Here is a 14,040-nt window from a genome sequence, read left to right on the forward strand (position 1 = left end):
GGAGCTACAGTGGACAAGTCTGAGGCATTCTATGTAATACATGTAGTAATCAGCATAGACGTGGATAGTCATTTTAAGATGCATGCAAAACTAACCCAGAGGCAGCTAATGGCAAGTGAGCCCTTGTTACATAATTGTTTTAATGGAGCATGGATACGCCCCATTACATTTCATTGCAACAGCCCCCTCAACACAATTGCAAAAAACGAGCAAGAATATTGGATCCTGAGTCTTCGTAAAGGCTTGCCTTGAAGCCCCTCTAACCACTATTAAAAGAGCCTATATCCCTAAATTCAGAGCACCCTCTTCCTTCCAGCAGCATGCTTGCAATGCCTTTCTGCTAAGCAGCAGCACACTAGGTGACTGACGTATGACACTAGGCAGGGCAGCATGTAGAAAGGCATGAGTCATGTTTGAGTGGCTAAGCGCATTAGGCCCAGGAAGGTTGAGCCCAGCCCCTGGCCCCCTACACATGGAGGCTGCTGCACGGCGCTGGTGAGTCACAATGTGCTGTCAAGGTAAAACATCTGTTGACAAGGAACAGAGGAGGAAGCGATCTGCCACTTGTGCCATCTTAACAATGGCTGAACCTCAAGACCGTTTTCACATTGACGAAAGCAAAGGGACATTTTAGAGAGGTATCAATTCTCAAGAGACAATACTGGTGTAAACCTGAAAAATTATCACATCCAGAGGTCGTGCATGACACTCACTCGACAGTTGCCCCACTCCGAGCAGGAGTGCTTACTTACTGTAAACAGAAAGAGCCTGACCAATGTTTTTTTTGGGTACGATACAGATTCTTGGGGGATCAAAATGTACCAATGCCGATATACAGTGAGCTCCAAAAGTATTGGGACAGTGACCATTTTTGTTTTGTTTTGGCTCCGTACTCCAGCACTTTGGATTTGAAATGATACAATGACTATGAGGTGAAGTGCAGACTGTCAGCTTTAATTTTAGGGTATTGTCATCCATATCGGGTGAACAGTTTAGAAATTATGCACTTTTTGTACATGGTCCCCCCATTTCAGGGGACCAAAAGTATTGAGACAAATTCACTTGTGTATTAAAGTAGTAAAAAGTTAAGTATTTGGTCCCATATTCATAGCACGCAACGACTACATCAAGCTTGTGACTCTACACATTTGTTGGATGCATTTGCTGTTTGTGCCACTGTCCCAATACCTTTGGAGCTCACTGTATCTGCCGATATACAGCGTAATTTTTACACACTGTATTCTCATAAATTGCCATTAAAATCAGCAATTGTCAAAGAAATATGCTTCAAATGTTGATTTCTTACATTGTGAAATGAATGACATCATGAGAAGTGTTCATTCAGATAAGTATGACATGTAGCTTTTCTTCATCCTATTTATTGAATATCGGTGGAATTATTGGCCGATACCGATATAGCGGTAAAAAGCCAATATCAGCAGATAATATTGGTGAACTGATATATCGTTCAGGCTCTAAAAATAATTGTCTCATTAAGCTCAACACTCCTACAGTATAAATGGTAATACCAGAGCAATGTTTTTGAAACAGCTGAAATTGCAGTAACAGCCTGTTACATTCTTAAATTGTCACAGTAGCTGACGCCTGCTGGTTGCACTAAGCCACGTAAAACTATGTAAGCCCATTCCCACCAACATTTTTTTTTTGGTGTCTTCACACCTACCACAGAGGTAAGCAATCCTGATCCTGGAGTGCTGCAGGTACACTACATGACCAAAAGTATGTGGAAACCTGCTCGTCGAACATCTCATTCCAAAATCATGGGCATCAATATGGGGTTGGTCCCCCCTATGCTGCTATTACAGCCTCCACTCTTCTGGGAAGGCTTTCGACCAGATGTTGGAACATTGCTGCGAGAACTTACTTCAATTCAGCCACAAGAGCATTAGTGAGGTCGGGCACTGATGTTGGGCGATTAGGCCTGGCTTGCAGTCGGTATTCCAATTCATCCCAAAGGTCTTCAATGGGTTTGAGGTCAGGGTTCTGTGCAGGCCAGTCAATTTCTACACCAATCTTGACTAACCATTTCTGTATGGACCTCGCTTTGTGCATGGGGGCATTGTCATGCTGAAGTAGGAAAGGGCCTTCCCCAAACTGTTGCCAAAACGTTGGAAGCACAGAATCGTCTAGAATGTCATTGTATGCTGTAGCGTTAAGATTTCCCTTCACTGGAACTAAGGGGCCTCGGCCGAACCATGAAAAACAGCCCCAGACCATTATTCCTCCTCAATTAAACTTCACAGTTGGCACTATGCATTGGGGCAGGTAGCGTTCTTCTGGCATCCACTAAATTCAGATTTGTCCGTCGGACTGCCAGATGGTGAAGCGTGATTCATCATTCCAGAGAACGCGTTTCAACTGTTTCAGAGTCCAATGGCGGCGAGCTTTATACCACTCCAATCGACGCTTGCCATTGCGCATTGTAATCTTAGGTTTGGGTGCGGCTGCTCGGCCATGGAAACACATTTCATGAAGCTCCCGACGAACAGTTATTGTGCTGACATTGCTTCCAAAGGCAGTTTGTGAGTACTGCAACCGAGGACAGACGATTTTTATGCGCTACTCGCTTCAGCACTCGCCGGTCCCGTTCTGTGAGCTTGTGTGGCCTACCACTTCGCAGCTGAGCCGTTGTTGCTCCCAGACGTTTCCACTTCACAATAACAGCACTTAACACAATTACTGCCAATGTTTGTCTATGGATATTGCATGGCTGTATGCTCGATTTTATACACGTGTCAGCAACGGGTGTGGCAGAAATAGCCGAATACACTGATTTGAAGGGTTGTCCACATACAGTACCAGTCAAAAGTCTGGACACATCTACTCATTCATGGGTTTTTCTTTATTTTTACTATTTTCTACATTGTAGAATAAAGTAAAGACATCAAAATTATGAAATAACACATATGGAATCATGTAGTAACCAAAAACGTGTTAAACAAATCAAAATATATTTTATATTTGAGATTCTTCAAATAGCCACCCTTTACCTTGATGACAGCTTTGCACACTCTTGGCATTCTCTCAACCAGCTTCACCTGGAATGCTTTTCCAACAGTCTCCACATATGCTGAGCACTTGTTGGCTGCTTTTCCTTGACTCTGCCTTCCGACTCATCCCAAACCATCTCAATTGGGTTGATGTCAGGGGATACCAAATAGGGCTATCTTCTGTATACCACCCCTACCTTGTCACAACACAACTGATTGGCTCAAACGCAGGGATGTAGCTCAGTTGGTAGAGCATGGCGTTTGCAACGCCAGGATTGTGGGTTCGTTTCCCACGGGGGGCCAGTATAAAAAAAATAATAATAATAATAATGTATGCACTCACTAACTGTAAGTCGCTCTGGATAAGAGCGTCTGCTAAATGACTAAAATGTAAATGTAAATTAACAAGGCACACCTGTTAATTGAAATGCATTCCAGGTGACTACCTCATGAAGCTGGTTGAGAGAATGCCAAGAGTGTGCAAAGCTGTCATCAAGGTAAAGGGTGGCTATTTGAAGAATCTCAAATATAAAATATATTTTGATTTGTTTAACACTTTTTTGTTTACTACATGATTCCATGTGTTATTTAATAGTTTTGATGTCTTCACTATTATTCTACAATGTAAAAAATAGTACAAATAAAGAAAAACCCTTGAATGATTAGGTGTGTCCAAACTTTTGTCTGGTAGTGTATATATACACATACATACATGTATGTGTGTTAAACTCTACTGATCGAGTGCTCAAATAGCCCACCCTTTCTGATATCATTGCTTGGAGCTCATAATGAGCTAACCCTTGACCAGACAGACACCAAACAGTGTTGTTGACATACTTGTCTTCCACCCCGGTGGCTCCCAGCAGCTCCAGGTCCTTTTCTATGAAGCTGAAGACCTCGGCCAGCCTCTCCTCTCTCTGCTGCAGGGCCGTGCGGGCCTTGTGGAGCCGCCGGTCCACCTCCTCATACTCCATTACACTGAAATGTCTGCAGGCCACCACCAACGTTCGCAGGCCCTTCTGGAGAGGGGGAAGAAACCGAGTAGCTGTCAGAGACTGGCTTTATATCAAATAACCACACGCCTGCCAGTCACAAATCAAAAACAAATCTCTCTGTAGATCCTGATGTCTGGATAAAGTGACTGTTAAGTTGCAAGATGTATTGCTTTGCTTGGGGAGTCTGGGGGGAAAGACCCACAAGTAATCATTACTCTGCAGTAAAAAAAGAGGCAATCGGCCATGAGACCCCTTGCTTAGAAATAAAAGTGCCATTTAAATATAGTGTTTAGTTTACCTCCAATCTTGTGGAATGAAAATGGGGTGTTTGAGTGTGTCCGTGTGTGTGTGAGCATACAAGTACGCATGTGTTCAATTCAGACAGGAGGCGACCCAGCTGCACTGGTGGACTCTTCAGCACAGATAATAAAAGATAGCATTCAGCGTAGCAAAAAATCTGCTGTACATAAGGGCTGGAAATAGTGCGTTGTCTAATATGATGTGATGTGGTATACTCACCAAGGCAAATTCATCTACATGTACTCTTGTTTTGTTAATTTCTCCACTTGTAGTAAAGGGAAGAATGGCGGACTCAGCTCCCTTTGTAAATAGTACTTTTCCCCCTATAGCAATAGATAAAATATATTGCAAATGAATTGTCATAGTGAGTATGGGCCAGATATGAAATACAGGGTAGCAGTAACAGTTAGGGAAATGAACTGAATAATGTTGCAGGACCAAATCAAAGGTGGGTTACATAATGTAATGAAATCCAAATATGTTTATGAACGAGCCATTCGTCTAATATGGAGAGAAATCCCTGTACCTGAGGGTGTCTGTAATATGACACTCATTCTCCTTCGGTTTGCATCAAACTCTAGTACATGGAGTAGTTTATACCTGTGGGACAAGGGAATAATTGGTAGTACATCACTTTCTATGCACAGTACAGGTTCATCATCTACATAAAATGTCTGACTTTTTAACCATAGAAAATTATACTTACTTTTCTGACTTTCCAAATGTTTTTATTTCCATAATTTCTCCATGGCTACCAATAAAGGTAATCCCCATCCTGCAAATCAAATCAAAAACAATTAAATTGTTTCATGTGACATTGCTGACCATAAATACTGTAACATGCAGACTGTTGCCCATACATAACCCATGACCATAACTGTAATATGCAGACTGTGGTCTGGAATGTGGTGAACCTCTAAAACTATTTGTCTCAATAAATGTTAATTTGTCTGAGTGCTTGTATGTCCAAAAAGACCTGTGAGACCAGCACTGGTCATATAGCTATATATATGAATTTGATTTACCAACAACAGTACAAATGGGTTGAACAGTGAGACATGACAGCTATCCTCCTGGGTACCTTTTAGTGGCTTCCACCAGTGCTTTCTCGTCCGGCGAGGAGGCATAGTACTCCATCTGGGAGGAGAAGCCGTTAGCGTGGGAGAATGGGTTCGCCGGGCCGTCGCCTGGCTGCTCGTAGCTGATCTGCACTGTGTGACACAGCGACACTGCCTTCAGGAACAGCAACTCCTCCCGACTCTGAGAGGTGGCAGACAGACCGAGAGAGACAGACATGAGAACAGTACCTAGAGTTATCAAACCATTGCGAGGGTCCAAACCCATGAGGACAGTCAATGAATAATTGTTTAACACATGGTTTGAAATGCAGAGCTAACCATGTACAGTTGAAGTCGGAAGTTTACATACACTTAGGTTGGAGTCATTAAAACTCGTTTTTCAACCACTCCACAAATTACTTGTTAATAAACTATAGTTTTGGCAAGTCGGTTAGGACATCTACTTATTTTTCCAACAATTGTTTACAGACAGATTATTTCACTTATAATTCACTGTATCACAATTCCAGTGGGTCAGAAGTTTACATCCACTAAGTTGACTGTGACTTTAAACAGCTTGGAAAATTCCAGAAAATGATGTCATGGCTTTAGAAGCTTCTGATAGGCTAATTGACATAATTTGTGTCAATTGGAGGTGTACCTGTGGATGTATTTCAAGGCCTACCTTCAAACTCAGTGCCTCTTTGCTTGACATCATGGGAAAATCAAAAGAAATCAGCCAAGACCTCAGAAAATTAATTGCAGATCTCCACAAGTCTGGTTCATCCTTGGGAGCAATTTCCAAACGCCTGAAGGTACCGCGTTCATCTGTACAAACAATAGTACGCAAGTATAAACACCATGGGACCACGTAGCTGTCATACCGCTCAGGAAGAAGACACGTTCTGTCTCCCAGAGATGAACGTACTTTGGTGCGAAAAGTGCAAATAAATCCCAGAAAACAGCAAAGGACCTTGTGATGATGCTGGAGGAAACAGGTACAAGAGTATCTATATCCACAGTAAAATGAGTCCTATATCGACATAACCTGAAAGGCCGCTCAGCAAGGAAGAAGCCACTGCTCCAAAACCGCCATAAAAAAGCCAGACTACGGTTTGCAACTGCACATGGGGACAAAGATCGTACTTTTTGGAGAAATGTCCTCTGGTCTGATGAAACAAAAATATAACTGTTTGGCCATAATGACCATTGTTATGTTTGGAGGAAAAAGGGGGATGCTTGCAAGCCAAAGAACACCATCCCAACCGTGAAGCACGGGGGTGGCAGCATCATGCTGTGGGGGTGCTTTGCTGCAGGAGGGACTGGTGCACTTCACAAAATAGATGGAGGAAGGAAGATTATGTGGATATATTGAAGCAATATCTCAAGACATCAGTCAGGAAGTTAAAGCTTGGTTGCAAATGGGTCTTCCAAACGGACAATGACCCCAAGTATACTTCCAAAGTTGTGGCAAAATGGCTTAAGGACAACAAAGTCAAAGTATTGGAGTGGCCATCACAAAGCCCTGACCTCATTCCTATAGAACATTTGTGAGCAGAACTGAAAAAGCGTGTGCGAGCAATGAGGACTACAAATCTGACTCAGTTACACCAGCTCTGTCAAGAGGAATGGGCCAAAATTCACCCAACTTATTGTGGGAAGCTTGTGGAAGGCTACCCGAAACGTTTGACCCGAGTTAAACAATTTAAAGGCAATGCTACCAAATACTAATTGAGTGTATGTAAACTTCTGACCCACTGGGAATGTGGTGAAAGAAATAAAAGCTGAAATAAATCATTCTCTCTACTATTATTCTGACATTTCACATTCTTAAAATAGTGGTGATCCTAACTGACCTAAGAAAGGGAATTTTTACTAGGATTAAATGTCAGGAATTGTGAAAAACTGAGTTTAAATGTATTTGGCTAAGGTGTATGTAAACTTCCGACTTCAATTGTATATTTAATGAATGCACAGACAACAAATGAATAAATACTGTATCGCAAGTCACTTGGGCACGTGAGGTTTTAATGGTGTTTACCAGAGGAGGCACAGATCCGTCAGGCGAGTCATCCGTCATTCCCTCGGGTAAAAGCTTTCCATTGATTTCCTGGTATTTGATACCATTGATTGAACATTCACGGAACAGCATCTCGTTCTCCGTCAGGGTGCCGGTTTTATCCGTAAACACGTATTCCACCTATAACACACACACAGAGGCTGTTCATAACACACACACAAACTCTGCTATGACGCTGAGCATGGTGGCGCCATTAACAGAGACCAATAGTGAAGTGCTTTATGTCCGGACCTGTCCCAGCTCCTCGTTGAGGTCGGACGTGTTGACCTGAGCCATCTGGTCGCTCTCCTCGTGATAGAGATCCATGTCCCAGCCAATGAAAAACGAGCCCAGGAATTTCTGCATCTCCACAGTGACGTAGAGTGAGATGGGGATGATAAAATTGTATAGGACCAGAAACGCCAGGAAATCAGAGATGAACTTCAGGATCTGTCAACAAGGAAGTGGTTGGGAAATAATAAAATACAACAATTAATAAAGAAATAAACTACAAATAACCTATACTATTAAAGTTAGGGACTGTAGTAAAATAATTTGTATTCTATTTTTAATTTATAGTATTTATAGTATTATAAAATAAAACATCTCCAAATACAAGAAACTGGAACACAAAAGTACTTAAAGCCAGGAATTAGGCAGGAATCAACAAGGTAGAAATAAAAACACTACAAACAGAAGACATAGAAGGCACAGTATGTGGGTATGTATGGGTGTATATGTGGGGGGAGTGCGGGTGTGTTGGAAGATGGGGTGCCCGTGTGTTTTGTGTGATTGGGAAAGTTTGATGAGAAAAGTGAGTGAGTAAGGAAAATGGTTGCAAATGCCAGAGCCCATGTGTGTCTGTGAGCAGGAGTTGTGACAGAGCGAGAGTCTTCACTTTTGCGCAGATATGGGATATACATTTTAAAGTAAAATACAAATATATATATACATTTTTTTTCTTCTATCACGATGGAATGGTGCCAACCTTATATCCTCGACACCCACCTGAGCGACCCACCCACCAAGGAGAAGTCCTTATCCGTTTTATAGGCCTACTGCAAGTAGCCTACGCAGCCAAGACAGAAATGTGAACGCGGTCAAAGACCCACTAAAGCAGCACCGCCCCCTCAAGAATCTGAGCATGTCTTGCAGGGTTCGTCCAAAAGCCAAAGCTCCTGGATGGGTGAGCATAATATACAAGGATTTTCTCAAAGCTGCTTATGAGAACCTTGACGACCTCATACCTAGCCGGTGGGAATTCCGGTGGAGTACCCCCACCCAGGTAGTGGCAGTGCTGGCAACACTGGCTGCAGTAACCCATGGGGCGGGAGAATGGACAATCTGAGAAGAGGCATATTATTGTTGCCCTGCTAGGACTAGATATTGGTTAATCAAATCTTCCCATTCCAATTTGGCATGCCTTCTCAATCAGCCAAACTGTATATCCATTCACACATCAAGTCTTCTCTTGAGTTGGGCTCGGGATGAAACAACTGTTGAACATCTGAGCTTGTGGTTGTGTGTGTGGGTGGAGTTGATCTATGGGTGGAAGGGGAGAGAGGGGCAGAAGTGTTTGTGTGGAAGGGGTAGGGTGAATCAGTGTATGCATCCCACATCTATTGACAAATATTTTAGATTTTCTACTGCCAGTCCTTGTTATAGGTAACGATCCTTCGTAGAAGTGCTTATATTATTACGCACTTATTAGTCAATTGTGGGAATGAATTAAGATATGCAAGATTTTGTAATATATATCTTTTTTAAATAACTAGATGCATTACAACTGAGGTGAAGGCATTAGAAATGCTGTTGGCTGCGAATCTGGTTCTGTACTGTAGGTGGCACCAGGTGCTCTTTTTTAAAGGATGGGCCCCTAGCTCTCAAAGGCCCTAGGATCCATGTGTATAGGGGTGGTCAGACAGTCACTGGGATGACAACCCAACTTGGGATGGGGGAGGTTTTAGCGGGTGGAGTATTGGAGGCCAGTTAAACCCTGTTTCCTCTGGCACTTAAAATTAGGGCCAAATTCGAGCTGGCTCGAATGGAATTCTCAAATTCGAGCTGGGTCGAGGGAAACCCCGGACAGCGATTAAAGTTCGGGCTGGTGACGCCATTACTACGCAACCACCAGCTGATCACTGCTGGATGCTTACACCACGTTTAGCTAGCTCGTCTGGGCTTGTTGCTGTTAGCTAGCACATGGACAAGCAATACTTCTGTAGTCAGACATAACACAAATTACCACCATAGCTGGATCCTTCATTTATTTTTGCACTACAAAAACTTATGAGATCAGTCAGCTCTCGAATGCTAAGTACAGAGAGGGAAAAAAGTATTTGATCCCCTGCTGATTTTGTAAGTTTGCCCAATGACAAAGAAATGATCAGTCTATAATTTTAATGGTAGGTTTATTTGAACAGTGAGAGACAGAATAACAACAAAATCCAGAAAAACGCATGTCAAAAATGTTATAATTTTTTTTGAATTTTAATGAGGGAAATAAGTATTTGACCCCCTCTCAATCAGAAAGATTTCTGGCTCCCAGGTGTCTTTTATACAGGTAACAAGCTGAGATTAGGAGCACACTCTTAAAGGGAGTGCTCCTAATCTCATCTTGCTACCTGTATAAAAGACACCTGTCCACAGAAGCAATCAATCAGATTCCAAACTCTCCACCATGGCCAAGACCAAAGAGCTCTCCAAGGATGTCAGGGACAAGATTGTAGAACAACATAAGGCTGGAATGGGCTAAAAGACCATCGCCAAGCAGCTTGGTGAGAAGGTGACAACAGTTGGTGCGATTATTCGCAAATGGAAGAAACACAAAAGAACTGTCAATCTCCCTCGGCCTGGGGCTCCATGCAAGATCTCACCTCGTGGAGTTGCAATGATCATGAGAACGGTGAGGAATCAGCCCAGAACTACACGGGAGGATCTTGTCAATGATCTCAAGGCAGCTGGGACCATAGTCACCAAGAAAAAAATTGGTAACACACTACGCCATGAAGGACTGAAATCCTGCAGTGCCCGCAAGGTCCCCCTGCTCAAGAAAGCACATATACAGGCCCGTCTGAAGTTTGCCAATGAACATCTGAATGATTCAGAGGAGAACTGGGTGAAAGTGTTGTGGTCAGATGAGACCAAAATCGAGCTCTTTGGCATCAACTCAACTCGCCGTGTTTGGAGGAGGAGGAATGCTGCCTATGACCCCAAGAACACCATCCCCACCGTCAAACATGCAGGTGGAAACATTATGCTTTGGGGGTGTTTTTCTGCTAAGGGGACAGGACAACTTCACTGCATCAAAGGGACGATGGACAGGGCCATGTACTGTCAAATCTTGGGTGAGAACCTCCTTCCCTCAGCCAGGGCATTGAAAATGGGTCGTGGATGGGTATTCCAGCATGACAATGACCCAAAACACACAGCCAAAGCAACAATGGAGTGGCTCAAGAAGAAGCACATTAAGGTCCTGGAGTGGCCTAGCCATGATGTCATGGCTTTAGAAGCTTCTGATAGGCTAATTGACATCATTTGAGTCAATTGGAGGTGTACCTGTGGATGTATTTCAAGGCCTACCTTCAAACTCAGTGCCTCTTTGCTTGACATCATGGGAAAATCAAAAGAAATCAGCCAAGACCTCAGAAAAAGAATTGTAGACCTCCACAAGTCTGGTTCATCCTTGGGAGCAATTTCCAAACGCCTGAAGTTACCACGTTCATCTGTACAAACAATAGTACGCAAGTATAAACACCATGGGACCACGCAGCTGTCATACCGCTCAGGAAGGAGACACGTTCTGTCTCCTAGAGATGAACGTACTTTGATGCGAAAAGTGCAAATCAATCCCAGAACAACAGCAAAGGACCTTGTGAAGATGCTGGAGGAAACAGGTACAAAAGTATCTATATCAACAGTAAAACGAGTTCTATATCGACATAACCTGAAACGCCATGAAAAAGCCAGACTACAGTTTGCAACTGCACATGGGACAAAGATCGTATTTTTTGTATAAATGTCCTCTGGTCTGATGAAACAAAAATAGAACTGTTTGGCCATAATGACCATCGTTATGTTTGGAGGAAAAAGGCGGATGCTTGCAAGCCGAATAACACCATCCCAACCGTGAAGCACGGGGTAGCAGCATCATGCTGTGGGGGTGCTTTGCTGCAGGAGGGACTGGTGCACTTCACAAAATAGATGGCATCATGAAGAAGGAAAATTATGTGGATATATTGAAGCAACATCTCAAGACATCAGTCAGGAAGTTAAAGCTTGGTCGCAAATGGGTCTTCCAAATGGCCAATAACCCCAAGCATACTTCCAAAGTTGTGGCAAAATGGCTTAAGGACAACAAAGTCAAGGTATTGGAGTGGCAATCACAAAGCCCTGACCTCAATCCTATATACAATTTGTGGGCAGAACTGAAAAAGCGTGTGCGAGCAAGGAGGCCTACAAACCTGACTCAGTTACACCAGCTATGTCAGGAGGAATGGGCCAAAATTCACCCAACTTATTGTGGGAAGCTTGTGGAAGGTTACCCGAAACGTTTGACCCAAGTAAAAAAATGTAAAGGCAATGCTACCAAATACAAATTGAGTATATGTAAACTTCTGACCCAATGGAAATGTGATGAAAGAAATAAAAGCTGAAATATATCATTCTCTCTACTATTATTCTGACATATTACATTCTTAAAATAAAGTTGTGATCCTAACTGACGTAAGACAGGGAATTTTTACTAGGATTAAATGTCAGGAATTGTGAAAATGTGAGTTTAAATGTATTTGGCTAAGGTGTATGTAAACTTCCGACTTCAACTGTATATTTGCGAGAAAAAAAGATATGGGGGATTGGAAGTGATGCAGACAATTACATTGATGGAAGTGACAATCTGCAATATTAAAGCTGATCTTTAAAAATAAATAAAATAAAGATACAATAGAGTTGTATAGAATTATGTTAATGTTGAACTCTAATGTTAAGTGGAGGGCCACGAACAGTACCTAGTAATACCTTATACTGTTAGAAAGCTAATATTTTTTGTATTTTTTATTTATCTATGATTTGTATGCACTTTTTGCACTAGTATGCACTGCTAAAGTAAATAGTATGAAAAATTGTACATTGTAGATTTTATCTTCAAATGTCATATGCTATGAACTTTAAAAATATAAATCTACATATGCTGTGCATTCAGAAAGTATTCAGACCTCTGACCTTTTCCATATTTTGTTACGTTACAGCCTTATTCTAAAATTGATTAAATTAATGTTTTTCCTCATTAATCTACACACAATACCCCATAATGACAAAGCGAAGTAAGGTTTTTAGATTTTTTTTTGTATTAAAAATAAAAAACAGAAATACCTTATTTACATAAGTATTCATATCCTTTGCTATGATATTCCAAATTGAGCTCAGATGCATCCTGTTTCCATTGCCCATCCTTGAGATGTTTCTACAACTTGATTGGAGTCCACCTGTGGTAAATTCAACTGATTGGACATGATTTGGAAAGGCACATACCTGTCTATATAAGGTCCCACAGTTGACAGTGCATGTCAGAGCAAAAACCAAGCCATGAGGTCGAAGGAATTGTCCGTAGAGCTCCGAGACAGGATTGTGTTAAGGCACAGATCTGGGGAAGGGTACCCGAAAATGTCTGCAGCATTGAAGGTCCCCAAGAACACAGCAGCATCCATCATTCTTAAATGGAAGAAGTTTGGAACCACCAAGACTCTTCCTAGAGCTGGCCGCCCGGCCAAACTGAGCAATTGGAGGAGAAGAGCCTTGGTCAGGGAGGTGACCAATGGTCACTCTGACAGAGCTCCAGAGTTCCTCTGTGGAGATGGGAGAACCTTCCAGAAGGACAACCATCTCTGCAGCACTCCACCAATCAGGTCTTTATGGTAGAGTGGCCAGACGGAAGCCACTTCTCAGTAAAAGGCCCGCTTGGAGTTTGCCAAAAGGCACTTAAAGGACTCTCAGACCATGAGAAACAAGATTCTCTGGTCTGATGAAACCAAGATTGAACTCTTTGGCCTGAATGCCAAGCATCACATCTGGAGGAAACCTGGCACCATCCCTACGGTGAAGCGTGGTTGTGGCAGCATCATGCTTTGGGGATGTTTTTCAGTGGCAGGGACTGGGAGACTAGTCAGGATCTAGGGAAAGATGATCTAGGGAAAGATCCTTGATGAAAACCTGCTCCAGATGATGTGGAAAATAATCACTATCCTTTATTAAAAATCTAAGTTCTTCCAGAGTTTTTGTAGAATCAAGATTGACTTTATTACAATTCAACAAAGTCAGGCTGGTCTGCAGAGTAGCCCCCCTTCTCTCACTCTGCTCCCCATCTATATAGTCCCATTCTCTTCCCTTCTAGCTCAAAACCCCTCCTTCTTCAGTTTCCCGCTCTCTATCGCTCTGCCCACTTCCTTTGTCTATGATGGCGGCTACAATCAATCAATCCCTTATCTTGCAAAAACACTCATGTTTAGTTTAAACTCTGTTCAACTCCAGCTCTCCCGAGCTTGACCTGGAGATTGATTGTTGGACATGACAGGTTCACTGAGGAGAGATGCATTAGGCAACAGTCTGGTTTCAGTCTC

At 42.5% G+C, this 14,040-nt stretch overlaps 1 protein-coding gene across 2 annotated transcripts in view; it reads right to left on the reverse strand.

Moving 5' to 3' along the window:
• LOC121540218 (phospholipid-transporting ATPase IF) overlaps window positions 1-14,040 on the reverse strand; it is a 54,666-nt gene that overhangs the window by 22,374 nt on the left and 18,252 nt on the right. For both annotated transcript variants that reach the window (XM_041848904.2, XM_041848905.1), the window contains exons 12-18: window positions 7,676-7,873; window positions 7,406-7,564; window positions 5,388-5,566; window positions 5,013-5,081; window positions 4,833-4,906; window positions 4,526-4,629; window positions 3,849-4,030 (exon numbers count right to left, since the gene is read on the reverse strand). In XM_041848904.2, coding sequence (XP_041704838.1) covers window positions 3,849-4,030; window positions 4,526-4,629; window positions 4,833-4,906; window positions 5,013-5,081; window positions 5,388-5,566; window positions 7,406-7,564; window positions 7,676-7,873 — 965 coding nt within the window. The remainder of the gene's footprint in view (window positions 1-3,848; window positions 4,031-4,525; window positions 4,630-4,832; window positions 4,907-5,012; window positions 5,082-5,387; window positions 5,567-7,405; window positions 7,565-7,675; window positions 7,874-14,040) is intronic.

Source organism: Coregonus clupeaformis, chromosome 26 (assembly GCF_020615455.1).
Source record: "Coregonus clupeaformis isolate EN_2021a chromosome 26, ASM2061545v1, whole genome shotgun sequence".
Taxonomy (NCBI): Eukaryota; Metazoa; Chordata; class Actinopteri; order Salmoniformes; family Salmonidae; genus Coregonus; species Coregonus clupeaformis.